General features: G+C 43.0%; 1 protein-coding gene, 1 long non-coding RNA gene and 1 other non-coding gene across 5 annotated transcripts; 2 read left to right on the top strand and 1 right to left on the bottom strand.

Annotated features, from left to right (window-relative positions):
- Kif2c (kinesin family member 2C) lies at positions 1-22,378 on the top strand. 3 transcript variants are annotated; one of them, XM_076862839.2, is made up of 21 exons: positions 1-70; positions 974-1,068; positions 3,806-3,907; positions 4,074-4,122; positions 8,121-8,240; positions 10,423-10,545; positions 11,027-11,127; positions 11,735-11,830; positions 12,368-12,422; positions 12,507-12,669; positions 14,403-14,493; positions 14,750-14,813; positions 14,891-14,982; positions 15,703-15,845; positions 16,677-16,881; positions 16,990-17,100; positions 19,282-19,349; positions 19,639-19,747; positions 19,849-19,962; positions 21,904-22,027; positions 22,171-22,378. In XM_076862839.2, the coding sequence occupies exons 1-21, from the start codon at positions 1-3 to the stop codon at positions 22,251-22,253; spliced, it is 2,178 nt and encodes a 725-aa protein (XP_076718954.1). In that variant the 3' UTR covers positions 22,254-22,378. The 3 variants fall into 3 exon arrangements, with proteins under 3 accessions (XP_076718954.1, XP_076718955.1, XP_076718956.1); XM_076862840.2 differs by lacking the exon at positions 10,423-10,545; XM_076862841.2 differs by lacking the exons at positions 1-70; positions 974-1,068; positions 3,806-3,907 and having other exon boundaries at positions 19,861-19,962.
- LOC143404671 (uncharacterized) lies at positions 5,365-27,580 on the bottom strand. The gene is made up of 3 exons (XR_013091926.1): positions 27,001-27,580; positions 22,472-22,590; positions 5,365-5,545 (listed from the first exon to the last, which is right to left on the bottom strand). It is a non-coding gene; the product is annotated as an uncharacterized LOC143404671 (long non-coding RNA).
- Positions 25,591-25,697, top strand: LOC143405397 (U6 spliceosomal RNA). The gene has a single exon (XR_013092094.1). It is a non-coding gene; the product is annotated as a U6 spliceosomal RNA (small nuclear RNA).
- Positions 27,581-27,641: the final 61 nt, after the last annotated feature.

The raw sequence follows: 27,641 nt of genomic DNA, 5'->3' as shown, positions 1-27,641 counted from the left end.
ATGCCCATGGACTCATCGTATCAGGGCCGCTTGTTTCCCGGTCTTTCCATCAATATCCAACGCAGCAATGGTAAGGGGGTGGGGGGTGCGGAGGCTAAAGGGACCAGTGAGCGATGTGAGGGCTGAGGTTACTGCCCCGCCCCCAAACGGCAGATCCCAGACTCGGCCGGTGATCCTCAGACCCGCTACACACCCACAGTCCGTATCCCCAGGCTGGCAGTCGGCCGTTCCTATCCAGGGATAGAGCTTCTACATTAACTTCCCTTCCAAAATTCTCTTAGAAAACTGCCCTGCCTTTGTGGGAACCTCTGCTTCCTAGCCCCTCCGATTTTTTTTAATAAATATTGTGTAGTTGCAATATGTCAGGCGCTGTGATTCAAGGTAAATGAGACAAGATCCCTGCTCTTGAGGAGCTGGTAATCCGTTCCTTTGTTTTGGTTAAGCAGGTACTACAGCTCTGGCAGATCTAACACTGATGTTAGGAGAATGGCCAGACGTGATCGCCAGAAATGAGTTATGGACACCTGCAAGTTCCAGATTCTCAGTGTTGTGATTAAGAACAGCGCAACTAAGGACTATAGTGACTCTTACTTAAACATACCTTCATTCCATTCCAGGCTCTTTTTTTTTTTTTTTTTTTTTTTTGCGTAGGTGTGAATCCTTATCCCATTCACCTGGAGTGTTTTTATTTGTTTTGTTTTGTTTTGTTTTGTGGTGCTGGTAATCAAACCTAGGGCTCAGCCCCACAGCTGGATTTAAGATCTATTCTCTGCTCACCATACTGTGGAATGTTCTAAGGGTGAAGCCCCATTAAAGTCTATTTATCTCTCTTAGTGTCTGGTTTAAAAAAAAAAAAAAAAAAAAACATCTGTTTTTACCAGGTAAACTCCACACTAGGAGACTAGGAGTCTCTGTGGGAGCCAAAAAATGAAGTTCTCAGAAGACAAGTAACTCTGGTCTTTTCATACTGTAGGCTTAATTCACAGTGCCACAGTAAGGACTGTGAACCTGGAGAAATCCTGTGTTTCGGTGGAATGGACAGAAGGAAGTACTACAAAAGGCAAAGAGGTAGGTTCTATGTGGTAGGTTCTTCTACCACATTTAATACCTTTATATGCAAAGGATCTGTGTGGAAATGGGACCCGTGAGAGCCTAGTTTCTGGTGTTGTGCTATCCTCCCCACTCTTTAAAAAAAAAAAAAAATCCCTCTTGGGATGCATTGGGATTTAAAAAGGTGTTCTAGTACTGGGTATCAAACCCAGGGATGTATGCATGCCAGGTAGGCATTATACCACTGAGCTACATCCTCAGCCTTTTTATTTTGAGACAGGGTCTCACTCAGTTGCCTGGGTTGGCCAGCATGCACCACTGTGCCCATCAAATTGGAATTTTATTTAGTCAAACATGTTCTCAATTGAAGAAATCCACAGCATGGGTTGTGTTTGTAGAAATCAAACTATAGCTAATCCCAAACCTTGCTAACTAACCTAAGCCAGGTTCTGAGTACACACTACCTACAGTATTGGTTTGGATGCAAAACCAGCTTAAAGAAACAAAAGTATGTTTCTGAAATGTTAACTAACAAGGCAACTTTAATGCCTAGCACAGGCTGGTAGTGCTGGAGCAGCTTAGGTAGAGACTCTTGAGGATGGGCTGGCTTGAGTGGAGCATAAGGCTTAGCTAAAATAGCCAGGCAGCACACATAGGGTTTAGTGAAAAGTTGGTCACAGACAGTGTAGGGCTAAGGGATGCTTTGGTAGCAGTAAAAAATGCTAGAGAGACTGGAGGGTCTTTATCTTTGGGACCTAAGATGTTTAGGTATTATTCTACAGGCAGCAAGAAGCCTTGAAATGATTTTGAGAAGAGAGATATACCTTGGGCATTTATGCTCTAGAGGCATTGTGGTGCTATAAAAAGCTCACTGGACTGTGAATATAAAAAACCTGGATTCTAATCTGCCTCTGCTTTGTGTGTTCTCAGGCATATTTCTGTCTTTCTTAGAAATTTAATGTCCTTCTGGGCATGGTGGCACACAACTGTAATCCAAGTGATTTAGTAGGCTGAAGCATGAGGATTGCAAGTTAAAGGCCAACCTCAGCAATTTAGCAAGACCTGTCTCAAAAAAAAAAAAAAAAAAAAAATGTCTGGGGGTGTAGCTCAGTGGTAGAGCATCCCTGAGTTCAATCCCTAGTATCCCCCCCAAAAAAGGAATTTAATTTCCTTATCCATAAAATGCAGGCAGTGAGACTATTTCAGAGTTCTTGTGAGGACTTACAAAGCAAATGCTTTTGGACTAGTTCCAAAATTCTAGACCATGTGTTGGGTGCTGGGAATACAGAAACAAATAAGACACCCTCTGGGCTATTGCTCGTGGAGCTTAATGAAAAGGCTTGCTTGTAATAGTGTATAGGTATGCACTAGGTATGCAGATATTTAGTTGGTCTATTTGAGAACAAGGATTCCCAGTATCTATATCTAAGGAAGCAAAAGGTTCCTAAAATTCCTTTCTTTCTTTCTTTCTTTTTTTTTTTTTTTAATAATAATACTGGAGATCGAACCCAGGGGTGCTCTACCACTGAGCTATATCCCCTGTCTTTTTTACTTTTTATTTTGAGACAGGGTCTTGCTAAATTGCCAAGGTTGGCCTCGAACTTGCTATCCTCCTGCTTCAGCCTCCTGAGTCGTTGGGATTACAAGCATGTATCACCACATTAAGTTGCTGAGGGTCTTGCTAAGTTGCTGAGGCTGGCCTCCATCTTGAGATCCTCCTGCCTCAGCCTCCCAAGTCACTGGGATTACAGGTGTGCACCACCACTCCCAGCTCCTAAAATACCTTTTAATCAGTGATAAGAAGTTCCTTGTGGTCTCTTGTTCATTTAGGAATATATGTCTTGTTGGATCTCACTCCAGCTCAAATGTTGCCATTTTTCTTCTTTTGTGATGCTAGGGATCGCACTCAGGGCCTTGAAATTGCTAGACAAACACTCTACCATTGAGCTACCCCCAGCCCAATCTAGTGTGTTTGAATCTGCTGTGAAATTATGCTGGTAAAGTTTGAGTTGTTTCTAAAGTGTTGCAGGACCCTGATGTAAACCTAGAATTGTGACCTCATTGCAGGCATGAGCAGGTACTAGGGGAGGCATGAGCAGGAAGCTGTGACTAGGAAAGAAGTTTCTGGGCTCAGTAGAAAATGTAGGTAGACTTAGGGTTAGGTTGTAGCTGTCAGGAACTTGTTCCTGCCAATGAGATCCTGAAGGGCCCTTCATTTTAACTATCACCAGACAGTTCAAACTTGTTTCTTCCTCTGTGTCAGCTAGCAAGAGGTGCTTAGGGGACAGTGTCCGATGGGACCTCACTGCCCAGCAGAACAATAGGGGAGCCAAGTAGGCTAGGTCTACTATGGACATTGTATGCCTGCCTATCTGCCTTCCTCCTCACCTCACATCACTGATATATATCATTAGCTTGGAAATCAGAAACCCATATCCATCTAGATGGTAAACCTTACTAAGGAATAAATATTTGTTTTATAGCTATAAGTACTTAGTGGAACTTAAGGTTGGTAAAAATCTAAATCTAGGGGTAATTTGGTTGCAGAGATGTATTTTTTTTTTTTTAATATTTTTAGTTGTAGATGGATACAATATCTTTATTTATTTATTTTTATGTTTTGCTGAGAATTGAACCCAGCGCCTCACACATGCTAGGCAAGTGCTCTACTACTGAGACACAACTCCAACCCCCAAAGATGTATTTGGATTGAACATTATGTTGTTTTACTGAAACTCTTTCTTGTTCCTTTCAGATTGATTTTGATGATGTGGCTGCAATAAACCCAGAACTCTTACAGCTTTTCCCCTTACACCTAAAGGACAACCTGCCCTTGCAGGAAAATGTAACAGTCCAGGTAGGTGCCTGTCATCTAACTGTAGCTAATGTCGTAGAGAAGTCACTTCACTTAGTAGCTCTTGGCTCATTTGTTTTCTGGGACTGCCTGGGACTTCAGCATGTGGGCCCAGGATATGTCCTTAAGAATTGTTAAAAGCAATATATTGTGGTCATTTGTTTTTCAGAAACAAAAACGCAGATCAGTCAACTCCAGAATTCCTGCTCCAAAAGAAGGTAAATTGATTTCTAATATTTTAATGGCATTTGTGTTAAGATTAATGTGGCTGGGGCACAGACTAGTAGAAATTGTAAAGTAGATTCATTGCTTCAGTTTAGCAGATGGCTTATGTGTAGGCTGAGTCCTGCCCTGTGTTTCATGCGTCTTTCTCAGTGAGGAAGATTTACATCTATAGCCAACCGTAAGTGACTAGTGCAACTGAAAAATTTACTTACTTGTGTTCATCTCGTCAGTGCAGGTAACTGGCGAGACTTACTGGCTTAGATATCTTTTCTGTAGAATCCAGAGCCTGGTGCTGGGGATGGTAGGAATCAGCCACTGGAAGGGTTAAGGTTAGGGTTAGGGCTCATCTTCCTCTGGGGAATAGTGTGTCTTGGAATGAGGCTCTGAGAAAAGGTCTGGGTTGTTTGGAAATGCAGTTAAGCCAGATATAGTGGCTCACATCTATAATTCCAGCTACTCAGGAAACTGCAAGTTCCAAGTCAGCCTTGGCAACTTAGCAAGACCTGTCTCAAAATAAAAGGGCTGGGGATATAGCTCAATAGAGCACTTGTCTAGTACATTCATGGCCCTGGATTTAATCTCTAGTACTGTAAAAGAGTGATGATAATAATAAATTAAAAAATAAAAAGGCTAAGGATGTGACTCTGCTTGCCTAGCATATGAGAGGCCCTGGGTTCAATCCCCAGTACTGAAGAAGAAAAAAAAGAAAAGGAAGTGCAATCAATAATGCAATGGAGGAAATAGGAATAAATTCTTACTGTGCCTTGGGGGGTTGAGGGGTAGAGGAAACAGTGCTATGGAGTCAGGCAAAGGTCAGGGATATAACTAAGTGATAAAGTGCTCCGTGGTTCAATCCCTAGTACCAAGAACAAAAACAAAAAAAAAGTGCTATGGAGATGAGAGATTGGGGCCAGAAGGGAAAATAGCAATGCCTCATATTCTTGGAAAAGGTTGGACTTTGTCTGTAGAAATAGTCAGCATAACCCTACTTTGGCAACAGTAGACTATGATTATAGGGGATTGATCTAGGCACAAGTTGCCTAAGAAATATAGCTTATTAACTCAGAGCCAGCTGTACCTTGCAGGTCATTGAACCTGCACAACTGTCCTATAGAGATTATCACTGCCCTGATATGATCCAACTATCATTTTATTTTTCAAGTATTTATTTTTTAGTTTTAGGTTGGCACAATGTCTTTATATGGTTCTGAGGACCGAACCTAGTGCCTCCTGCATGCTAGGCGAGTGTTCTACCACTGAGCCACACCCCCAGCCCCCCCAACTATCTTAAGACCCAGAGAATGCTTGGCTGAAGCTTCAGATGCAGGAGGGCCAAAATGGAAGATGATGCCATTGTAATTTTGGACAGGGCCTGGATCCAATGGTGCTGGCTCTCTTGCTGTTGTACCATAGGACCTGCAGGGGAGATGAGAATGGTAATCAGTGGTCCTATTCCATGTGTGTGTCCTCAAGGACTATTGGCACAGCTCCTTTTTTGTTTTGGTGCTAAACCCAGAACTTTATAGATGCTAAGCACATATTTTTTACCACTGAGCTACATGCCCCCAACCCCACACCTCCTTTAAAAACAAACTAAGAGCTTTATAAATAGGCATGTTGGTCAAAAGTAGAAATGAAACATAAGATTAGAAATCATTTGTGAGGCCAGACATGGTGGCACGCACTTGTAATCCCAGTGGTTCAGGAGGGTGAGGAAGGAGGATCACAAGTTCAAAGTGAGCCTCAGCAACTTAGCAAGGCCCTGTCTCAAAAAATAAAAAAGAGCTAGAGATGTTGCTCAGTGGTTAAGCGTCCATAGGTTCTATCCCTGGTACCAAAGAAAGAAAAAAATCATTTATGAAATAGGGAACTTTTAATAGTTCATGCTCTTTTTGAAAGAAATGGGGTATAGATGTTCCTTGACTTACAAACTTTTAATGAGTTCTGTCCTAATACATCCATTGTAAACTGAAAATATTGTAAGTACTCAGCTGTGGGGTGCTTGTCTTAGCATATGTGAGACCCTGAGTTCAACCCCTAGCGCGCGCGCGCTCTCTCTCTCTCTTTCTCTCTCTCTCTCTCTCTCTCTCTCTCTCTCAAATATGTATTTAAACTGAGCGTGATCCAGCTACTCAGGAAGCTGAGGCAGGAAGATCAAAAGTTTGAAGACAGCCTGGGCGATTTCACAAGACTCTGTCTTAAAATAAGGAATAGGGAGATAGCTCAGAGGTCAGTTGCTTGCCTAGGATGCACTAGGCTCTGGGTTCAACCCTAATATTGAAAAAAAAATTGCATTTATTACACTTAACCTACAGAACATCATAGCTTGGCAGCATGGTACATTGTAGAATAATAGTACATTGCCTTCGTGGTCTCATGGCTACTTTGAATCAGCATCTTGTTGCTGGAAAGCATATTTTACAGAATTTGGCTAGCATGGGAAAAGATCAAAATTCAAAGTTTTTTTAATTTTTTTTTTTTTGTATTGGAGATTGAACCAAGGGGTGCTTTACCACTTAGCTATATTCCCAAGCCCTTTCAAATTTTGAGATAGGGTCTCACTAAATTGCTTAGGGCATTGCTAAACTGCTGAGGCTGACCTTGAACTTGGGATCCATTTGCCTCAGCCTTCAAGGTCCCTGGGATTACAGGTGTGAGCCACCAGCCTGGCTCAAAGTCAGTTTCTAATGAATGTATATCACTTTCACACCATTATAAAGTTGAAAAATTATTTCAGAGCAACATCTGTGCCAGGTGCAATGGTACATGCCTTGTAATCCCACTGTCTTGGGAGACTGAGGCAGGAGAATTATGAGTTCAAAGCCAGCCTCAGCAATTTAGCCAGGCCCTAAGCAACTCAGCAAGACCTTGTTTCTAAATAAAATATAAGAAAAGTCTGTGAACGTGTCTCAGTGGCTTAGCGCCCCTGGGTTCAGTCCCCAGTACCAAAAAAATCAAAACAAAAACAAATATCATGGGGGCTGGGGATGTCGCTCAAGCGGTAGCGCGCTCCCCTGGCATGCGTGCGGCTCGGGTTCAATCCTCAGCACCGCATACAAACAAAGATGTTGTGTCCACCAAAAACTAAAAAATGAATATTAAAAAAATTCTCTCTCTCCTCTTTCTTTAAAAAAAAAAAAATATCAAGCACGCTGCCACTTGAGCCACATCCCCAGCCCGAGAGAGAATTTTTTTAGTATTTATTTATTTTTTTTTAGTTTTCGGCGGACACAACATCTTTGTTGTATGTGGTGCTGAGAATCCAACCCGGGCCGCTCGCATGCCAGACAAGCGCACTACCGCTTGAGCCACATCCCCAGCCCCAAGCCCAGATTTTTATAATCTTTTAAGTCCTGACTCTGGGGACTTAGTAGTTAAGTGACATTTATAAGTTACTTAATGTCTCTAAACCTGAATATTCTCTCCCATGATATGGATATCTTAATATTTACCTTATAGTGTTTTGTAGTCTTGGTGTTGGTGTTGGGGATTGAACCCAGGGCCTGTGCATGCTATACAGACACTGTGCCTTGAGCTGTATCCCAGCCTTAACTTATAATGTGAGAATATTAGAAAATATAGGAAAATTGAACAGTGGTAGGTACTGCTGCTGCTAAAATTAATAAGAATTGAAAAAGGTCTTTTTCTCAAGAATTGAAAAAGGTCTGTCTCTTCAGAATGATTTCAGATTTGCTATAAGTTCATCCATTTATCTAAGACAGATGCTCTTATGAAAGAGATTTTTGCCTTCCAGAACTACAAGACTTTCGAGAATATACACAACAAATAAGTTTTGGGGTCACTGGTACTTTGATCTAACATTTCCTTTCTGTGGGTTGAAGGAATATGAAATAGCTGGGCTTCTTTTCTGTTGAGTATGTTTTAGCTCACCAGTGCAGAATCTTGGAGCTTTGCCCATCGGCTCTCTTCTTGCCCCCTTTGGCCCTCCCGATCATGCAGAACTGATTGGCTGTTACCTTGGTGTCTTTAGGTCTTCGAAGCCACTCTACTCGAATGTCCACTGTCTCAGAAGTTCGAATCACCGCTCAGGAGAATGATATGGAGGTTGAACTACCTGCATCTACCAACTCCCGCAAGTTTTCAGTTCCCAGTGAGTAATAAATGTACTTTCCCCATTTGAACCCCTGAAGCAGACTGCACACATCGTGCTTGTGCTAGAAGATCCTAGAATTCTTCCATTCTGGATTCAGTACTCTTCTGCCTCAGCCTTACTAACACTGTTTCCTTATCTGGACATGATCCCTTTTATTTTTTATTTTTGGTACTAGGGATTGAACCCAGGTGTACTTAACCACTGAGTTGCATCCCCAGCACCCCCCCCCCCCTTTTTCAGATGTAGTGGAACACAATATCTTTATTTTATTTATTTATTTTTATGTGATGCTGAGGATCGAACCCAGCACCTCGCATGTGCTAGGCAAGCGCTCTACTGCTGAGCCCCAGCCCCGGCCCATCTCCAGCCCTTTTTATTTTTTATTTAGAGCAGGTCTCACTAAGTTGCTGAGGCTAGCTTTGAACTTGCAATCTCCTGCCTCAGCCTCCCAAGCTGCTGGGACTAAGGCATGTGCCACCATACCTGGCATGACCTCTTTTTTAAAAAACACAGTTAAGGGCTGGGGTTGTGGCTCAGTGGTAGAGCACTTGGCCTAGCATGTGTGAGACACTGAGTTTGATTCTTAGCACCATATATGAATAAATAAAATAAAGTCCATTGACAACAATATAAAAAATACTAAACAAAAATGCAATTAAGCCAGGCATGGTGACGCACACCTATAATCCCAGGGGATCAGGGGGTGAGGCAGGAGGATCACAAGTTTGAAGTTAGACTCAGCAATTTAGAAAGGCCCTAAGCAACTTAGCAAGATGCTGTCTCAAAATAAAAAGTAAGGGGCTGGGGATGTGGCTCAAGCGGTAGCGCACTCGCCTGGCATGCGTGCGGCCCGGGTTTGATCCTCAGCACCACATACAAAGATGTTGTGTCAGCCAAGAACTGAAAAATAAAAATATTAAAAAATAAAAATAAAAAAATAAAAAGTAAGAAGGGCTAGAAATATGACTCGGCATTCCCTGGGCTTAATCCCCAGTATAAACAAAAAATTCAGTTAAAACAACACACACAAAATATGTTTATGTGTGTGTGTTTCTATACATATACATAAACTCAAATATATATGTATTTACACACAATGCAGTGTATAAAGTATGGTATATATTTCAATGAATTTTCTCAAACTGAACATACTCACTTAACACCAGACCAGAGCATTTACTAGCCCTCCAAAAATCTTCAGACTTCAATTCCTAACCCCCAGATACCTACAGTCCTGACTTCTAATAGCACAAATTAGCTTTTCTCTTTTTTTACTTTATATAAGTGGAATTTTTTTTTAATATTTATTTTTTTTTTAGGTTTAGATGGACACAACACAATGCCTTTTATTTTTATGTGGTGCTGAGGATCGAACCCGGGTCCCGCCCGAGCTAGGCAAGCACTCTACCACTGAGCCACAATCCCAGCCCCCATAGTGGAATTTTTAAAATAATTTTTTAAGTGAAGTATTTATCAACCTTTAATAGATAAGCAAAGTAGATGCAGATTTTCTAAACTACATAATCCTTACACTTGACATGTATCGAAGTTAGCTAATAGGATAAAGGTAAGTGAAAGGGTCATGACCACATATGGGGAGGTAATGGGGCATTATGGATTGAACCTTCCTTATCGAATCCATGTGTTTAGTTGTTGCCCAAGTTCCCTGCTACCCCAAATGGGTAGAAAAACCTGGCCTGAGAAGACATGCTTAGGGCAAGTCTACAGAGTTCATGCCTCCAGGTATTTCCCTTCATGGGAAAGTCCATATACCTCAGGGTATTTTTTTTTTTTTTAAGAGAGAGAGAGAGAGAGAGAGAATTTTAATATTTATTTTTTAGTTTTTGGCGGACACAACATCTTTGTATGTGGTGCTGAGGATCGAACTCGGGCCGCACGCATGCCAGGCGAGTGTGCTACCGCTTGAACCACATCCCCAGCCCCCTCAGGGTATTTTGATCTTGGAGTCCTGCCCCTGCAGAAAGGGGACTTGGGATAAGGGTGTTAGCCAAGGTGAAGGGAAAAGCCCAAGTTCTGCTTATGCTGGAAAGGCTTGGGCCCTTGCTGACCTGGAAGGCAGTATAGTATCCTTCCTCCTGGCCTGTGACCCACTAGGGTCCAAATGAAGACAGCTTTCATGTACCTGCTTACTTCTCCAGTGACTCTTGTTCCCCCACAGCGGGCCCCCCTAGGCCCTCCTGCCCTGCAGTGGCTGAAATACCATTGATGATGGTCAGCGAGGAGGTGGAAGAGCAAGTTCACTCCATCCGAGGCAGCTCTTCTACAAACCCTGTGAACTCAGGTAGACACGCTAAGCTGTCTGCTCTTCTGTTCCTATTGTGGAACAAATCATTAATATCTATCCCAAACCTGGCCTACCTGGACACCTGAGTTCAAACCCTTTTGTCATCTTGAAGGCATCTTTTTCTGTGGCTATGAACTCTTTCACTAGAGGTGAAAGATTGGGCAGCAGCCTTCTGATGTAATTGATGTGTTAACAGCTAAGGTGTTGACCAAAACCTGAATACCCCGAGTGACTCAAGACCAATCAGAGCTGTCTTACCTCTTTAATTGTTGAGAAAATAACCAGAGTCATAGAGAGAGCTTGGGTCAGATTGAGTGCTATTATCACTGCTCTGTATCTCAGGAGTCAGACCCGTTACTGCTTCTTGCATATAGTGATTTAAGGGTGAGGATCTAGAGAAGGCCTGTTCCTGGGAAAGACCCAAGTCTCAGCAGACTGACCACACAGGTAAAAGATTGGGTTCCTTTTCTCCCTCTAGTTCGGAGAAAATCATGTCTTGTGAAGGAAATGGAAAAAATGAAGAACAAGCGAGAAGAGAAGAGAGCGCAGAACACTGAAATGAGAATAAGGCGAGCCCAGGTACCTTTCTTTTGGGAGGCTTGGGCAAATTTTGGGACAGGCACCCTTTACTGAAGCCCTATAGACAAGAGAGAGAGAGAGGCTCCAATGTTTCATGAACTCCAGTCCTGATACATAGGAATTTAATTGATTTCTCGTCAGGATTCAGAGAACAAATACATAATTCAGAAGTTTATCTTTAGGCTCTCAGATGAGCAGTACTTGATGCCAGTTGTCCACTGGGGAAACACATGAAATGCTCACCCAGTGCGGTGTTGTGTCTGGGCACAGTTGCTGACTTTTCTTCACTCCCCCTAATTTCATGTATTGCAAGGCGGGGACAACTGCAGTGGATTCCCTTTAGTTGCGTTAATTGCTCTGGGGAAGCCTAATATGCTGCTGTGTCTCCCAAGATGTGGAATAGTGGCCGTTGTCCTACTTCCTAGGGTGGTATGGGTCTAGGCTCCCCTGCCAATTTCTGCTCAATTCATCTGTACCTGACTTCTCAGCTTAGAGCCAGGGTGGGTCTTTGCCAACTGTGAAGTTGATACAGAGAGCCATTGTTGCTGCCCCTTAGGACCACGTTTGAGAGCACTTAATAATCTGTTTTTACCCTCATCTCAAACAGGAGTATGACAACAGCTTTCCAAACTGGGAATTTGCCCGGATGATTAAAGAATTTCGGACTACTATGGAATGTAATCCACTTAATGTGACTGATCCTGTAAGTTAATCAAAAGAGCTCCTACCTCTCTTTCCTGAGTAGATATACAATTAAGAGACAGAAAACTTGATTTTATAGAATTGAAAGTATGCTGGAGTCTTCACTCACCCTTTATTCTTTGTTGTTGATGCAAAGGATTATACCCAGGGCCTCATAGCTAAGCACAAAATCTACCTCTGTGTCATACCCCCAACCCATTTTGGTTTTTTAAATGCCCATTGGTATGTTGGAGGAATGAGGCCTAGGTGGGAGGTCCTGATCTTACAAACTATGCCACAACCCCCACACTGTAGGTAGGCTAGACTCTTACTAACATTCATGAAAGAAATGCTGAAATCTCCTGTTTCAGGCAGCAGAGTAAGAAAACTGATAAAATTCAGTGCAACCTCCTTGTGCTCTAGAGTGGTTAATGGGAGAGGCTAATGTCCTAATGTTAGATATTGTCTACTGCTGGGACCTGGGGAGAGGGTGTATACAAGCTTTCTTTTGATATTGCTCTGATCCTTTTTCCTTTGTTGTCTCCTCATCTTCTTGTAGATTGAAGAGCACAGGATTTGTGTGTGTGTGAGGAAACGCCCTCTGAATAAACAAGGTAAACCACTAAGTCAGAGGCTTCAGATGACTGAGGGTCTCTTACATCCAGGGATTCCCCCCTGAAATATTCTTCCTTCCACAGAATTGGCCAAGAAAGAAATTGATGTGATTTCCGTTCCTAGCAAGTGTCTCCTCCTGGTACATGAACCCAAATTAAAAGTGGACTTAACAAAGTATCTAGAGAACCAAGCATTTTGCTTTGATTTTGCATTTGATGAAACAGCTTCAAATGAAGTTGTCTACAGGTTAGTCTTTGCCTCTTTTTTCATCCTTATACTCCTTCTTCCCCCACCACTTCCTCTTTTTGATGTCGGACATTGTGGTAACATGCTCACAGACATGTTACTTCTGAGACCCTACCTGGCCTCTTGTATTTTCTTTGGGTTAGCCCTCCAAACTAAGAGCTCTGGTTCCTGGCAATAGGAAGGCCCTATTTTGGGTCTGCCACCATTCCCTTTTGCAAATTGAGTGGCCCATTCTTGAGTAGATCATGAGTGGGATATTACCCATTACACAATGGGGTTAGGCTGGGCAGGCTCCAGGCTGCTGCTTTTTTACCCACTGGGCTTAGCAGATTCAGATAACTCCAGATCTTCTCTGTATAGTACACATCCAGTAGCCTCAATTAAATCTAAATGAAAAACCAAATAAGAAATTTAGTTGTATAATTACACTATCCATATTTCATGTGATCAGTAGCCACATGTGGCAGAGGCTATATGGCACAAATAGGGAACATATCCATCATTACGGGAAGTTCCATTGGAGACAACGCCATTCTAGAGCAAAGAGTAATAGTTTGTTCCATAGGCTAAATCTGACTAATGACTCCACCTTTTGGGGAGGGTACTGGAGATTGACCCCAGGGGTGCTTTACCACAAAGCTATAATCCAAGCCCTGTTTATTTATTTACTTTTTTTTGGGGGGGGGGTACTGAGGATTGAAATAGGGTCTCGTGCATGCATTCTACCACTAAGCTATAGCTCCAGCCTCCTTTTTATTTTATTTTGTTGTTGTTTTTGGTACCAAAACCCAGGTACCAGAGACACTTAACCACTGAGCCACATCCTTTATATTTTTTATTTTGAGACAGAGTCTTCCTAAGTTGCTTGGGGCCTCACTAAATTCCAAGATTGGCCTCAGTCCTCCTGTCCTAGCCTCCTGAGCTGCTGAGGTTACAGGCATGTGCCACTGTACCCAGCTTATTTTGACAGGGTCTTGCTAAGGTGCTGGCTTCAAATTTGTGATCCTCTTGTCTCAGCCTCCAGAGTAGCTGGGATTTTAAACATGCACCACTGTGCTCTCCTCTTTGTATTATGTCTTTTGCTGCAGGTTGTCAGCTAAGCTCATGTTTTTATCTTAGGTGTCTAGAGTCATAGGAGAGGCTGGATGGCTTAGAGTTAGGCCATCAGCTTGCTCCTGGCAGGTCAGTCTAATACTCACCCCACCCTCCCAGTTAGTTGGTAGTAGCATTGAGATCAGGTTGGACCACTGAAGCAAGAGAGAAGTACAATGCTTAGAAGCAATTGAGGAACCCCAGAGCTCTGCAGTAGAAGGACTGTATTCTAGGGAGCACATTTTTTTTTTGTTTGTTTGTTGTCTGATTTTTTTTTTTTTTTTTTAGGGAGCACATTTTGAGAACCCTCTGTAACCTTGGTTTCTGCATCTGTGGATTTAATCAACTAGATTGAAAATATTAGAGAAACAAAATTGTCTTTACTAGACAGACTTTTTTCTTGTCATTCTTTCCTAAACGATGTAGTAAAAACCTTATATTAGGTATTATAAGTAATCTACAGATGATTTAAAGTATACCACAAGGTGTGTGTAAGTTATAAGCAAATACTGTCATTTTTATGTAAGGGACTTGTGTGCATCTGCTGATTTGTGTGGGTGCAGGGAGGTCTTGAAACCAGTCCCCCTTGGATACCAAGGTGATTATACAAACACTTCCCTCTACTCCATACTTTCTCCTAGGTTCACAGCAAGGCCACTGGTACAGACAATCTTTGAAGGAGGAAAAGCAACTTGTTTTGCATATGGGCAGACAGGAAGTGGCAAGACTCATGTGAGTATTCAGGTCTAGAAGGGAGAGCCTTCCTGTGGTACAGCACTAGGTCTCTGAAAAAGAAAACGATTAGTTTCTTGCAGAAAGTCCCCTCAGTGCAGATGCTCCATCACCACACACACCATGCCAGATATAGGTAGTACCTTAGCAGGTCCAGTTCCTGTTTTTGGTGTGGCCTCTTTTGGCAATAGAGCCAGTATTGCTCTGGCCAAGGCCAAAGGCCTTTACCATAGTCATCTACCTCTTCTTTTTGCAGACTATGGGTGGAGACCTGTCTGGTAAAGCTCAGAATGCATCCAAGGGGATCTACGCCATGGCCTGTAAGTAGTGTGTTCTGCCGCATCGGGGTTGGGTATAGAAAGGCAAGTTGCTCACTTATCCAGGCTCTCTCCCTCAGCCCGGGATGTCTTCCTCCTGAAGAATCAGTCCCGCTACCGGAACCTGGGCCTGGAAGTCTATGTGACATTCTTCGAGATCTACAATGGGAAGGTAGCTGGCAGGGAGCCCTCTTTTTATGCTGTTGGGGTCCCTGATTTTCTAAAACCTTGAAGTTGCCTAGAAGTGGTAGAAGCCAACAAACCAGTTAACTGTCATATCTTTGGGCCATTCTGGTTTGACTTGTGTAGGAAGTTTCATTTGATCATGAGATAGTAGCCAAGCTCAACAAGTATAGCAGAAATACTCCTCAGGGCTCCCTCTAGATGGAAGGTTTGCCTTATATATGCCTTTTCTTCCCTTGACACACTTCCTTTATAACCTTTTCCCCAACTGCATTTTTATGTTCATTTCCCCACTCCCTATGTATCTCTTTCTGCCTCTCTACATCCCCTATGTTTTTGCAGAGTTTCCTTCCCTAGAGCAGTGCCTAGATAATAAACATAGCTAATATTTACCATTAACAGGATATTATGTGCTAAGCACTATTCTATGCACTCTAGCTTGTTTTCCATCTGTAGAGACAGTAGAGTGATTCATTAACTTGCCCAGCCTCATGCAGCTAGTAAAGTAGCAGAGTTGGATTAAACTGAGGCACACTGGTTCAGATCTCAAGCATACTACTCTCTGCTGGTCTGATACCCTATCAGCTAGTATGCTCTCTGCCTTTCCTGCTGCCAACCCTTGTCTAAGCTGGAGCAGACACTTTAAGAAAGAGTTGGGCAGGGCATTTGGTGCCTGTGACTTTACCCTTATTTCCCCTGCCTGGCACAGCTGTTCGACCTGCTCAATAAGAAGGCCAAGCTGCGTGTGCTGGAAGATGGCAAGCAACAGGTGCAGGTGGTGGGGCTACAGGAGCACCTGGTTAACTCAGCCGAAGATGTTATCAAGATGATCGACATAGGCAGTGCCTGCAGGTTAGAGTTCTGGAGAGGGGAGAGGGCCACCTTCTGAAGCCTGATTCAGGTGAGGCCATTTAGCACATATAGCACTTTTTCCCCCAGCATGATAAGGGCTGTGAAGACCTCTATTTCAAATGGTCTCCATGGGACAAATGACTTAGGGCCACAGACTCAGCAAAAACAGTTCAAAACAACTTAAATCTAATCAAGCCAAGCTTCCTGGCATCTATGAAATTCTTGTTTTCCCTTCCTTTCTAGTGGAAGTCAGGAAGGAGCTCTGGATCTATTATGGGCTAGAAGTAATAGGGCCCATAGCTCCTCCATACAGAAATAGAGAAGCACTGCTAGGTGTGGTGTTGTATCCTGTAATCCCACCAACTCCGGAGGATGAGAATGAGGCGGGAGGATTGCAAATTTGAGGCCAGCCTGGGCAGTTCATTGAGACCTTGTCTTAAAATAAAAAATAAAAACAGGATGGAGCTCAGAGGTAGTATGCCTGTTCAGGCCCCAATACCCAAAAAGGAAAGAAGTGCTGGCATGGTGCAGTGGTTGCTGGGTAGCTATGGAGGGCCAAGGAGGGGTTGCCCTATGCAGGGCCCTCAAGTTCAGACAAGTAGTTCATGATATCACTGTGTGTGCCCTGTAGCAGAGGCAGCTCATTCTTCCCTGGGTTCCTATCCCCAGGTTCAGAGATGGAGAGAGAACTACTGTCTAGGGAGGGCAGAATGGAAGTATAGAACAGGCAGACACAGGACTTCTTAGAATCTCTCCTGTTGTGGACTGGGGTGCCCTGGGAGCTTGTGACCCTAGAAGCTCATGTCCTTTCTTTGCCATCCTCTGCCACAGGACTTCTGGGCAGACATTTGCCAACTCCAACTCCTCCCGCTCCCATGCCTGCTTCCAGATTATTCTTCGAGCCAAAGGGAGAGTGCATGGCAAATTCTCTTTGGTGGATCTGGCAGGAAACGAGCGAGGTGCAGACACTTCCAGTGCTGACCGGCAGACCCGTATGGAAGGTGCTGAAATCAACAAGAGTCTCCTGGCCCTGAAGGTAGCAGAGGCTAGCTAGAGGTGGTTCACCTGGTGTGCAGCTGGGGTGGGAGGGAATGGGCAGCACAAAAGGAAAGAAGGAGCCTCAGTTGTTCCTGCTGTCCCTCAGGAGTGCATCAGAGCCCTGGGACAAAATAAGGCTCACACCCCATTCCGTGAGAGCAAGCTGACACAGGTGCTGAGGGACTCCTTTATCGGGGAGAATTCAAGGACTTGCATGGTGAGTAATGCCACTTTGGATATGATGGTGCAGAGGAGAGTTGCTTTCCAAGGAAACATTTAATACTGTCCCTGAGCTTCCCACTCAGCACCTCGGGCTGCCTGTGTTCCTAGGCTCTTTGTGTTTGTGTTCAAGTGTGGTGCTGGCAATTGAACCACCCAGGGCCTCACATTCTAAGCAGAGTTTCCACCAGTGAGCTATATCCCCAGCCCTTATTTTTATATATTTTTTAAAATTTTTATTTATTTATTTTTTTATTTTGCAGTGCTGGGGATTGAACCCAGGGCCTTATGCATGCAAGGCAAGCACTCTACCAACTGAGCCCCCCTTATTTTTATTGTTGTTATTATTTGTAGTACTTTTAGTTGTAGATGGACACAGTGCCTTTATTTATTTTTTTTTTTTTAAGAGAGAGTGAGAGAGGAGAGAGAGAGGGGGGAGAGAGAGAGAGAGAGAGAGAGAGAATTTTTAATATTTATTTTTTAGTTATTGGCGGATACAACATCTTTGTTTGTACGTGGTGCTGAGAATCGAACCCGGGCCGCACGCATGTCAGGCGAGCGCGCTACCACTTGAGCCACATCCCCAGCCCCACAGTGCCTTTATTTTGTTTATTTTTTATCTGAGGCAGGTTATCACTGAGTTGAGGAGACCATCCTCATATTTTGCAATCCTGCCTCCACCTCCTGAATACATATGTGCCTCTGTACCCAGATCATCACTATGTTCTTCACTGGGCTTCCATACCCTGCTTTTCAGCAACAGCTTCACTGCCTACCCAGGCAGAGAAGAAAGGATCTACTCCCTTTACTGTGTAAAAACACAGGTCTTGATTTTGGGAGAGGTCATTCCTACCTTACCTAGTGAGAAAAGAGGCCCAGAATTCAGAAGATAGACTTAAGGGGAAGCAAGAGAGGGAAGTCCTCATCTCTTTCCGGGCTTCCTTCAAGTTTATTGACTCCCAGTCTAGGAAATAGACTGGAGCATGAAGCTATTGTTTCTATTAACTTGTTATCCCCTTCCCTATTTTATCTCCCAAGTCCTTCTAAGTGAGCCCTGTCATCTCTCCTCTCCAAGGAATATCCTCACTCCTGCCTTTTCATGAGGAAGGAGGGCTTTTTTGACTAAGCTCTTTTTTTTTTTTTTTTTTTTTTTTTTAAACCTCTAATACCCCAGTGCCTTGGACATGCTAGGCAAGCATGCCTATCACTGACCCACCCCTCAACCCCTTTGACTAAGCTCTAAATTCTCTTCCCTGAGGCATTATCCCACAACCTGCGTGAGCTGAAATGTAACCTTGGTAGAGGGGATAAAAAAAGCAAAAGATAGTTGGGTGTGGTGGTACATGTCTGTAATTCCAGCAACTCTTAAGAAACTGAGACAGGAGGATCACAAATTGAAAGCCAGCCTCAGCAACTTAGCAAGACCCTGTCTCAAAATAAAAAGGGTTGGGAATGTGACTCAGTGGTTAAGCAACCCTGGGTTCAATCCCTGTACAAAAAAAAAAAAGATAATTAGGTGTGCCTTTAAAAGTAGAGAACCATGCCAAGCATGGTAATAACCTATAGTCACAGCTACTCAGCTACTAGTGTGGCCAAGGATCACTTGAGCCCAAAAGGATCCAGCCTGGACCTGGGCGGAGTGGCGCACATCTGTAATCCCAGCGGCTATGGAGGCTGAGGCAGGAAGATTCTGAGTTCAAATCTAGCCTCAGCAATTTAGCAAGGTCCTAAGCAACTCTATGAGGCCCTGTCTCAAAATAAAAAGTAAAAACGCTAGGGATGTGGCTCAGTGGTTAAGCGCCCTGGGTTCAATCCCTGGTACCAAAAAAAAAAAGGCAGGGTGCCATTTTTTTTTTTTTTTTTTAAGATGTTGATGAACCTTTATTTTATTCATTTATTTGTATGTGGTGCTGAGAATTGAACCCAGTGCCTCACACATGCTAGGCAAGCAGTCTACCACTGAGCCACAACCCCAGCCCTCAGGTACCAATTTTTAAAGCAACTTAATTTGCAGGTGTTTAACTTGCCCAATGGGGCAAGTTGCCTAGCACAGCATGGGTGCTAAATGAGTCCTCCTACCTTACCATGTAGGTCTCCTGGCATTTACTCCAGGAGTAAGCTGTCTTACACCTTCACCCTGTGATTCTGAATCTCTAAACCACCCTTTCCTCTTTTGTAGATTGCCATGATCTCACCAGGCATAAGCTCCTGTGAATATACTTTAAATACACTAAGATATGCTGACAGGTATGAGGACCTACAGCCAGGTGGGACAGGGAAAGGAATAACATTGATGAGAAAGGAGGAGACTGGGGGCTCCCAGTGTCTACTCTGTACCTGTCTCTGACTTAGTGGGAGGTGGGAGGTGCTAGATCCATCCCAATCCCCTGCAGTCAGTGTGTGAGTCTTGTCCAGTCCAGCTTCAGGTTATGCCACCTCTTCTTGACTGAAGGCAGTTTGCAGCCTAAGTGGTGCTGCACTCCTGTGATGAGTGTAAGGGGCTGCCATGGGATTTGAGACCTTCTTATTTCCTCAGAGTCAAGGAGCTGAGTCCCCACAGTGGGCCCAGTGGAGAGCAGCCAACTCAAATGGAAACAGAAGAGATGGAAGCCAGCTCTAATGGGCCGCTGATCACAGGCAATAATGTAAGGGGGCTGGTGGGGCCAGGCAAGAGGGAAGCATAACTTGCTGAAGTGGAAGCTGGCCACACTCTGCATACTGTTGTCTCTCTCATTTGGTTCATTAGTTCTCCAAAGAGGAGGAGGAACTGTCTTCCCAGATGTCCAGCTTTAATGAAGCCATGACGCAGATCAGGGAGCTGGAGGAGAGGGCCATGGAAGAGCTCAAGGAGATTATTCAGGTGGGAACAGGCCCTGGATAGGAAGAGACCACATATCCATCTGGAATGTGACTGGAGTTCTGTTCCCACAGGAATTTAGGTTGGGATTATAAGAGGCATTCCTAAATCTCTACCTATCTAGTGTTCTCCTAGGGTAGCTAATTACCACACCACCCTCTTTTCCAGCCTGACACTATAGAATTTCCTGCATCATCCTAGCTGCAGCTAGTCTCTTTCCTCCACGCTCCTGAATGAGGGTTTAAAGAGTCATTTATGCAGAGATCTTATTTATTCAGTGAATGTTCCAGTTCCTATACTAAAACCATGACCTAAAACATCCGATACAGGTAGTATGCCCTAAAGTGATATTTCTTTGTGAAAGTCATTTAGCTTCACTTGCTTACTTGAGCCTCAGTTTCTTCATCCCTAAAATGGATAAGACAGGATGGTGTCATTAAGGATTATGTGACATGCTTATAAGGCATCAGCACAGTGCCTAACATTGAATTGAGTTAACTGGCAGATGATACTGCTGTTCTGATCCCTGCTATTGGGGAAAGGCACAAAAGTGTATCTTAATAGTGGGTCTCTCTGAGGAATACAGAGTGGAAACAAGAATTTGGAGCACTTGTGAGGTTGGACTGTGAAAAATAAGGTTTAGGCAGGTCCTGCCTTCCTGGAGTGTTCAGGGGTACTGAGGTTTGAAAGGACATAGCACTTTTAGCAATAATGTGGTCAGAACAAAACATGATAGAGGAGCTGGGGATGTGGCTCAAGCAGTAGCGCGCTCGCGCAGGGCAATGGGTTCGATCCTCAGCACCACATAAAAATAAAATAAAGATGTTGTGTCCACCGAAAACTATAAAAAAAAAAAAGTAAATATTAAAAAAACATTCTCTCTCTCTCTTAAAAAAATAAAAATGATAGAGGGAGATTGAGGCATGAACAGGTGAGCAGGACCCTGATGTTAAAGGGCCTTGTATATGGTCAGACCAAGGGCATGTACTTCATTATGAAGGCAGTGGAGGTTTTAGAATGGATTTAAATAGAGTGGTGATGTGGTCCTAGAGTTTTGCTCTGTTTTATATGGTATTAGGAATAGAACCCAGGATGCTTTGCCACTGAACTACATACCCAACACTTTTTTTAAATTCTGAGACAGGGTCTCAGTTGCCCAGGCTGGCCTCAAACTTGTGATCCTCCTGCCATTAGCCTCCCAAACCGCTGGGATTATAGGCATGTATCACCACATCTAGCTGCCCATAGAGTTCTCGATATCACTGTGGCCAAGGGTATAGTGATAGTCGCTTGCCTAGCATGTGCAAGGCCTTGGGTTCATCCCAAGACTGTTTTTTGGGTTTTTTTTTTTTGTTTTTTTTTTAAGGCTGAGTATTATTGGCACAAGCCTGTAATCTCAGTGACTCAGGAGGCTGAGTCAGGAGAATCACAAGTTCAAAGCCAGCCTCAGCAACTTAGCAAGGCCCTAAGCAATTTAGACCCTGTCTCAAAAAGGGTCAGGGAGACGTAGCTTAATGGTAAAACACCTCTAGGTCAAATCCTCAACACTCTTCCTTCAAAAAAGGTTTTCCAGGGCTGGGGTTGTGGCTCAATAGTAGAACACATGCCTAGCACGTGTGAGGCACTGGGTTTGATCCTTCGCACCATAAATAAGTAAGTAAATAAATAAGGGTATTGTGCCCATCTATCTATATCTATATCTATCTATCTATCTATCTATACATATATATATATATATATATATATATATATATTTACTTATTTATTTATTTTTTAAAGAAAGGTTTTCCCAGGGAAAAGGGTCAGGAGACAGTGTATAGACCATGGATAGAGGTATGGCATCTTGTACAGGCATCTGCATTGCAGATGTTTGGGGCCCAAGAATAATTTGCTGAAGTGTTTAATCGTTATTGAATCTACAAGATCCTCCCTGTGTTTTTACAGCAAGGACCAGGCTGGCTTGAGCTCTCTGAGATATCTGAGCAACCAGACTATGATCTGGAGACCTTTGTGAACAAAGCAGAATATGCTGTGGCCCAGCAAGCCAAGCACCTCTCAGCTTTTCAAGGTGGGTGTGGCTCCTTCTGTGCATTGGGCAGTGGTGACCTGCTGGCTTCTGGGCAATGCAGGGGATGTCAACTCTGCCCTGAGTGAATGGGGGCCTCAGAGATTCTCATTAATTCCTTATACACCACTGCCCCTTCCTTCCAGATGTCATCAAGGCTTTGCGCCTGGCCATGCAGCTGGAAGAGCAGGCTAGCAAACAAATGAACAGCAAGAGACGGCCCCAGTGACAACTGCAAATAAAGATCTGTTTGGTTTTCATACCCAGCCTCCACCCTGCCCCTCCCTAGTCAACTTTGAGCACCTGGTGAATTGGTCAGGGTCTGAGCTGGGGCAGGTTTTGGTCAATGCCAAGTGTGAGGGCATCCAGCCCAGGGCAGCTGGGGTGGGAAGCATTATACTTTCCTTTTTCCTCATTTGGGAGCAGGAGAAAGGTGCTTTTAGTTACCATGTAAAATTGCCCTTCTCTCCCTCAAGATCAAGTGCTTTCTTGGTAGTTTTTCCTGGGGTAGCATCCTGCCTGCATGGACTGGCTGCCGGTGGAGTCTTCCCATGGTTGTTCTGGCTCTGAGGAGAGAGAAAAGGAGCCTTAGTCCATTTCTCTCTTGGCTCTGGCCTGCCTTCCACACCCTTGGCCCGAGCACTTAAATGTCTTGTACTTTAAAAAAAGGGACCTGGGAGGGACCTCTGCTTTCCTTGCAGTTTTTTAGGCCCAAGAGTATCGCTGTTCTTTCTGTTTTATGTTTCTACATCGTGTCTAACAATAAAGCAAATAAAGCAAAAGAAATTAAATCAGCTTCTTGAGTAGTTTGTGGGAAAAGACTGGGATATGTCTGAGCCTTCTGGGAACAAGTACTTCACACAAACTTTGGCTTCTGGGTAGTGCTGATTCTGTACTTAATTCTTAAGAGGTCAACCCAGCCAGGTGTGGTGGCACACATTTGTAATCCCAGTGGCTCAGGAGGCTGAAGCAGGAGTATCATGAATTCAAAGCCACCCTCAACAAAAAGCAAATCGCTAAGCAACTCAGTGAGATCCTGTCTCTAAATAAAATACAAAATAGGGCTGGGGATGGGGCTCAGTGGTTGAGTGCCACTGAGTTCAATCCTTGTGAAGCCAGATTTAAAGTTAGGTAGTCAGTGTAGTTAGGTAAATCGGGTCTAATACCCAGTGAAATCTAAAATGGAGGCCATGCTGAGAATGATTCTAGGAAACTCATGAAATGTTAATGAAGTCCTGAAAAGGCCCTAGGCCAAAGTCCATCCCAAAGAAGTGTTAATGAAGTCCTTCCTGCTCAGACTACTTCTTTGGCCCACCCCTCGGGCTTTCCCACCTACATTCCATCACTGAAAAAACTATAAAAAGGGGAAACAACCGCACTTCCAAGGATTCCACCTTTTGGGTCCCCTTCTTCCTCCCTGAGAAGTCTTTTCTGCTGTCCTTTAATAATCTTCTAATTTCTACTCTGACCTTGCCTTGGCGTGCTTCTTTGGTGTTATTCTTCAATATTGGGGAAGCAAGAACTCCTCACCGGTCAACAGTGGTAACACTTGGTACCCAAAAAAAAGGTCAATCCACATCTAGTATCAGTAACATGTGGAAGACTCCAACCTCTACCTTATTTGTAGCCTATTTATAGTAGGCTCCAGTATACTATAAGGGACAAGGTCTCATTAAGTTGCTGAGATTAGCTTTGAACTCATGATCCTCCTGCCTCAGCCTCCTAAGGTACTAGGATTATAGGCATGCACCACCACACCCACCTGTAGACAGTCTTTATCAGGTCAAGGAAGTTCAATTCTATTTCTAGTTGTTTTTACATTGTTTTCAATACTTTATTTCCTAACCAAAATAATACACTATGTGTTTTTTTTTTCCTTTTTTTTTGTTTATTCTAATCAATAATACATGACAGCAGAATACTCTTCTATTCATTGAACACAAATGGAGCACAATTTTTGACTTCTCTGGTTGTACCCAAAGTAGGGTCACACCATTCATGCAATTATACATGTACCTAGGTATGATATCCATCTCATTTCACCATCTTTCCTATTCCCCTCCCCTTTGCCCCATCCAAAATTTCTATTTCTAGTTTATTGAATGTTTTTATAACTAAAGCATATTGCATTTCTTTCTTTTTCTTTTTTTGGCAGTACTGTGGATTGGACCCAGTGATGCTTTACTGCTGAACTACATTTCCAGCCACCACCACCCTTTTTTAAATTTAAGACAGGGTCTCATTAAAATCCCAAGGCTGGCCTATAACTTGCAATTTTCCCAACTTTCTTCTGAATTACTGGGATTATAGGGATAAACCACTGCACCCAGCAGTGTACTGGATTTTGTTAAAGTGTTTTTTCTGTTTCAAGGTGATTGTTTTTTCCACTTATTGCATTAATAAGGTGTATTACAAAATCTAATAGGAAAACTGGGTGAATATAGTGTAAGTAGAACAACAGATTGCTCAAATATTTGTGTCATTTAGATATTATTGAGTGTTTACTAAATGATAGACACTATTCTGTTTTAGAATTTAGTTTCTACCCTCATGTGTATTTTGGTGAAGACAGATAATAAGCATGAAAAATGTTAGAGGCAGTATTAAATGAGTAGAGAAAGACGAGTGTTGCTACTTTTGGAATCAGGCTCAGGCCATTCACAGGAATGCAGGTTGATGCACACCTGTAATCTCAGCTTCCTGAGAGGCTAAGGCAGGAAGACTGCAAGTTCAAGGCCAACCTCAATAGTTTAACAAGACCCTGTCTCAATAAAAGGAAGGCTGGAGCTATAGCTCAGTGGTAGAGTGCTTGCGTAGTACGTGTGAGGCCCTGGGTTCGATCCTCAGTTCCACATAAAAATAAATTAAATAGAATAAAGGTATTGTGAAAAAAATTTTAAATAATGGAAATTATTAATAAATAAATAAATAAAAGATGTAGTTCTATGGTAGAGTCCCCTGGGTTCAATCCCCAGTACTAAGGAGGGGAAAGCAGGCTCAGAAATTCCTTCCAGGGGGCTGGGGATGTGGCTCAAGCGGTAGCGTGCTCGCCTGGCATGCGCCTAAGCACCTCATAAAAGTAAAATAAAGACAAAAGTAAAATAAAGACGTTGTGTCCACCGAAAACTAAAAAATAAATATTAAAAAATTCTCTCTCTTTAAAAAAAAAAAAAAAAAGAAAGAAATTCCTCCCAGGGTGTGACACTTTGGGAGGAGCTTTTCCTGTCAGAGCATTAAGGCCTGAAAACAGGAACAGCCAGGTAAGTATGCCTGGAGTAAGAGGAATGGTAGGAGATGACCAGTTGAAGAGATAAGCAGAGGCCTGATACTCCCAGAGTTTTCTAGGCCATGGTAAGAAATTTTGATCTTATTCTGAATATACTGTAAACCTAGTGGAAACTGAAGATAAAGAAGGGATAATGTTGAGTCTCTTCCAAATGAGAGAGATAGGGCTGGGGATGTGGCTCAGTGGTAGAGTACTTGCCTGCCTAGGAATGAGAGAGAATCTGGAGCTTAGTGTAGTTGGACCTATACATCAGTTTACTCCCTTAAAAAACTTCCCCTCTGTGCTCGCTTCGGCAGCACATATACTAAAATTGGAACGAGACAGAGAAGATTAGCATGGCCCCTGCGCAAGGATGACACGCAAATTCGTGAAGCGTTCCATATTTTTTTTTCTGTCTTTAAGATAAAAAAAATTAAAAAATTAAAAAATAAAAAAAATAAATAAAAAACTTCCCCTCTGCAGCTGGAGTTGTAGCTCAGTGGTAGAATGCTTGCCTTGTACGTGTGTTCAATTCCCAGCACCACATATAAATAAGCAAATAAAATAAAGGTCCATCAACAACTGAAAAAATAAAAAATAAAACTTCCCCTCTGCTCTGCATTCTTCCTCTGTAGCCACTATATAATTTATCTTCCCCTCTGAAGTTATTCTTCTCAAATAATTGTCTACATACTGTTTATTTTTCAACTTCCCATTCTCTTTATAGTTTTTGATAAAAATCAATCAAGAGGCTAGAGCTGTAACTCCGTGGCAGAGTGCTTGTCTAGCACGCATGAGGCACTTCTCTACTACTGAGCTACATCCCCGACCCCAAGACCTTTTTAAGTTTGAAACGAGTTTTGCTATGTTGTCCAGCTGTCCTCAAACTTTTGATCCTCTTGACTCAGCCTCCTGAATAGCTGGGATTACAGGTGAGAGCCTCTGTGCCTGGCAGTCTTTTTTTTTTTTTTCTTTCAGTATTGGGGATTAAACCCAGGGCACTTTACCATTGGGTTCAATCCCAAACCCTTTTTCTTTTTTTAAATTTTTAAAGAGGGTCTTGCCAAATTACTTAGGGATTTACTAAAATGCTGAGGCTGACTTGACACTTATGATTCTTCTGTCTCAGCCTCCTGAGTCCTGGGATTACAGACCATGCCCAGTTGTCAATTTCTTAATGCTAGGGGTTGGCAAACCACTTTTCATTGACAAGGCCCATGAGCTAAGAATGGCTTTTATATTTTTAAACGTTTCAAAAAACAAAACAAAACAAAACAAAAAAACCCCAGAAGCACAGTATTTCATGTGTCAAAAGACAAAATAATAGCAAATATAAAGAACCTTAATTAGCTCTACTTGAAGTTCTAGAATTGGGCAACACTTCATTCTCTAAAATAGAATGTGTTCCAATGAGTTGAGCAGAAGTTGGTGCTATAGGCAGAAAAGGACTGACAGAATCATAGAAAAATAATTGATTGGTTAACATCAGGTTATTTTTTGGTAAGGATTAAACCAAAGGGAACTTCACTGGGCCTATTTGAAACTGGCCTGTTTGGGAAACTTGGCTATTATCTATCTTCCTATGTCTCTGGAGGTCAGATTAGTTTCAATTGGTGATACAGAATTTTAGTGTAATCAAGTGGCACCAGAAATAACACCTTCTGTCTATATCTCTTCTATAAGGATGACCAGACATGAATATTCAGCTTACCTGTCATTGCCATTTATATGATTCATTCAGATCTCAAAAATGAACATGTCCAGAAAGCTAACTTAGCCTACCCTATGTTGTTAAATGACACCAATATTCATCAAATTGAACAAAAGACATACTAAAAGAATTTTTTGCTGACTCCCTCTCCTTCACCCCCATGTACCTATCACCAAACCCTTGAAAACAAAACCGAAGTCTACCATCTCCACAGCCTTCCAGCCTTTTCCAACGCCGCTTCATCAGTACCACTCATTCTAGACCACTGGAGTACCTTCTGAAACTAATCTTCCAAAAACGTAAATACAGCCTCCGCCTGTAATCCCAGCGGCTCGGAAAGCTAAGGCAGGGGCCCCCTGATCACGAGTTCAAAGCCATCAGCCTCAGCAACTGAGCTAGGCCCTAAGCAACTTAATGATCTGTCTTACGTTTTTAAAAATAAAATGTAAAAAGGGCTGAGGAGTGGTTCAGTGGTTCTAAATTAAATCCCTGGCACCAAAGAAAATAAAACAGAATTAGAATCATGCTCAGTAGTGCCCTAAACTCCTCCATATCTACCTAAACTGCCCCGGGAACGTTCGCCGAGTCTGCCTACAGGCAGGAGGCCAAGAGCACTGGATCGACGGAGTTAAGCCATTGGC

The sequence above is a fragment of the Callospermophilus lateralis genome, chromosome 7 (genome assembly GCF_048772815.1).
Source record: "Callospermophilus lateralis isolate mCalLat2 chromosome 7, mCalLat2.hap1, whole genome shotgun sequence".
In the NCBI taxonomy this organism is placed as follows: Eukaryota; Metazoa; Chordata; class Mammalia; order Rodentia; family Sciuridae; genus Callospermophilus; species Callospermophilus lateralis.
Note: the sequence above shows the minus strand (reverse complement) of the source record. Positions and strands in the feature narration are given on the sequence as shown.

What these genes read in the sequence shown, in the direction of transcription:
- Kif2c (XM_076862839.2), top strand. Translation starts at nt 1, where the DNA reads ATGCCCATGGACTCATCGTATCAGGGCCGCTTGTTTCCCGGTCTTTCC. An exon ending in AATTCCTGCTCCAAAAGAAG is followed by an intron (nt 4,123 to 8,120) that starts GTAAATTGATTT and finishes TGGTGTCTTTAG; the next exon opens with GTCTTCGAAGCCACTCTACT. An exon ending in AGCTCAAGGAGATTATTCAG is followed by an intron (nt 19,963 to 21,903) that starts GTGGGAACAGGC and finishes GTGTTTTTACAG; the next exon opens with CAAGGACCAGGCTGGCTTGA.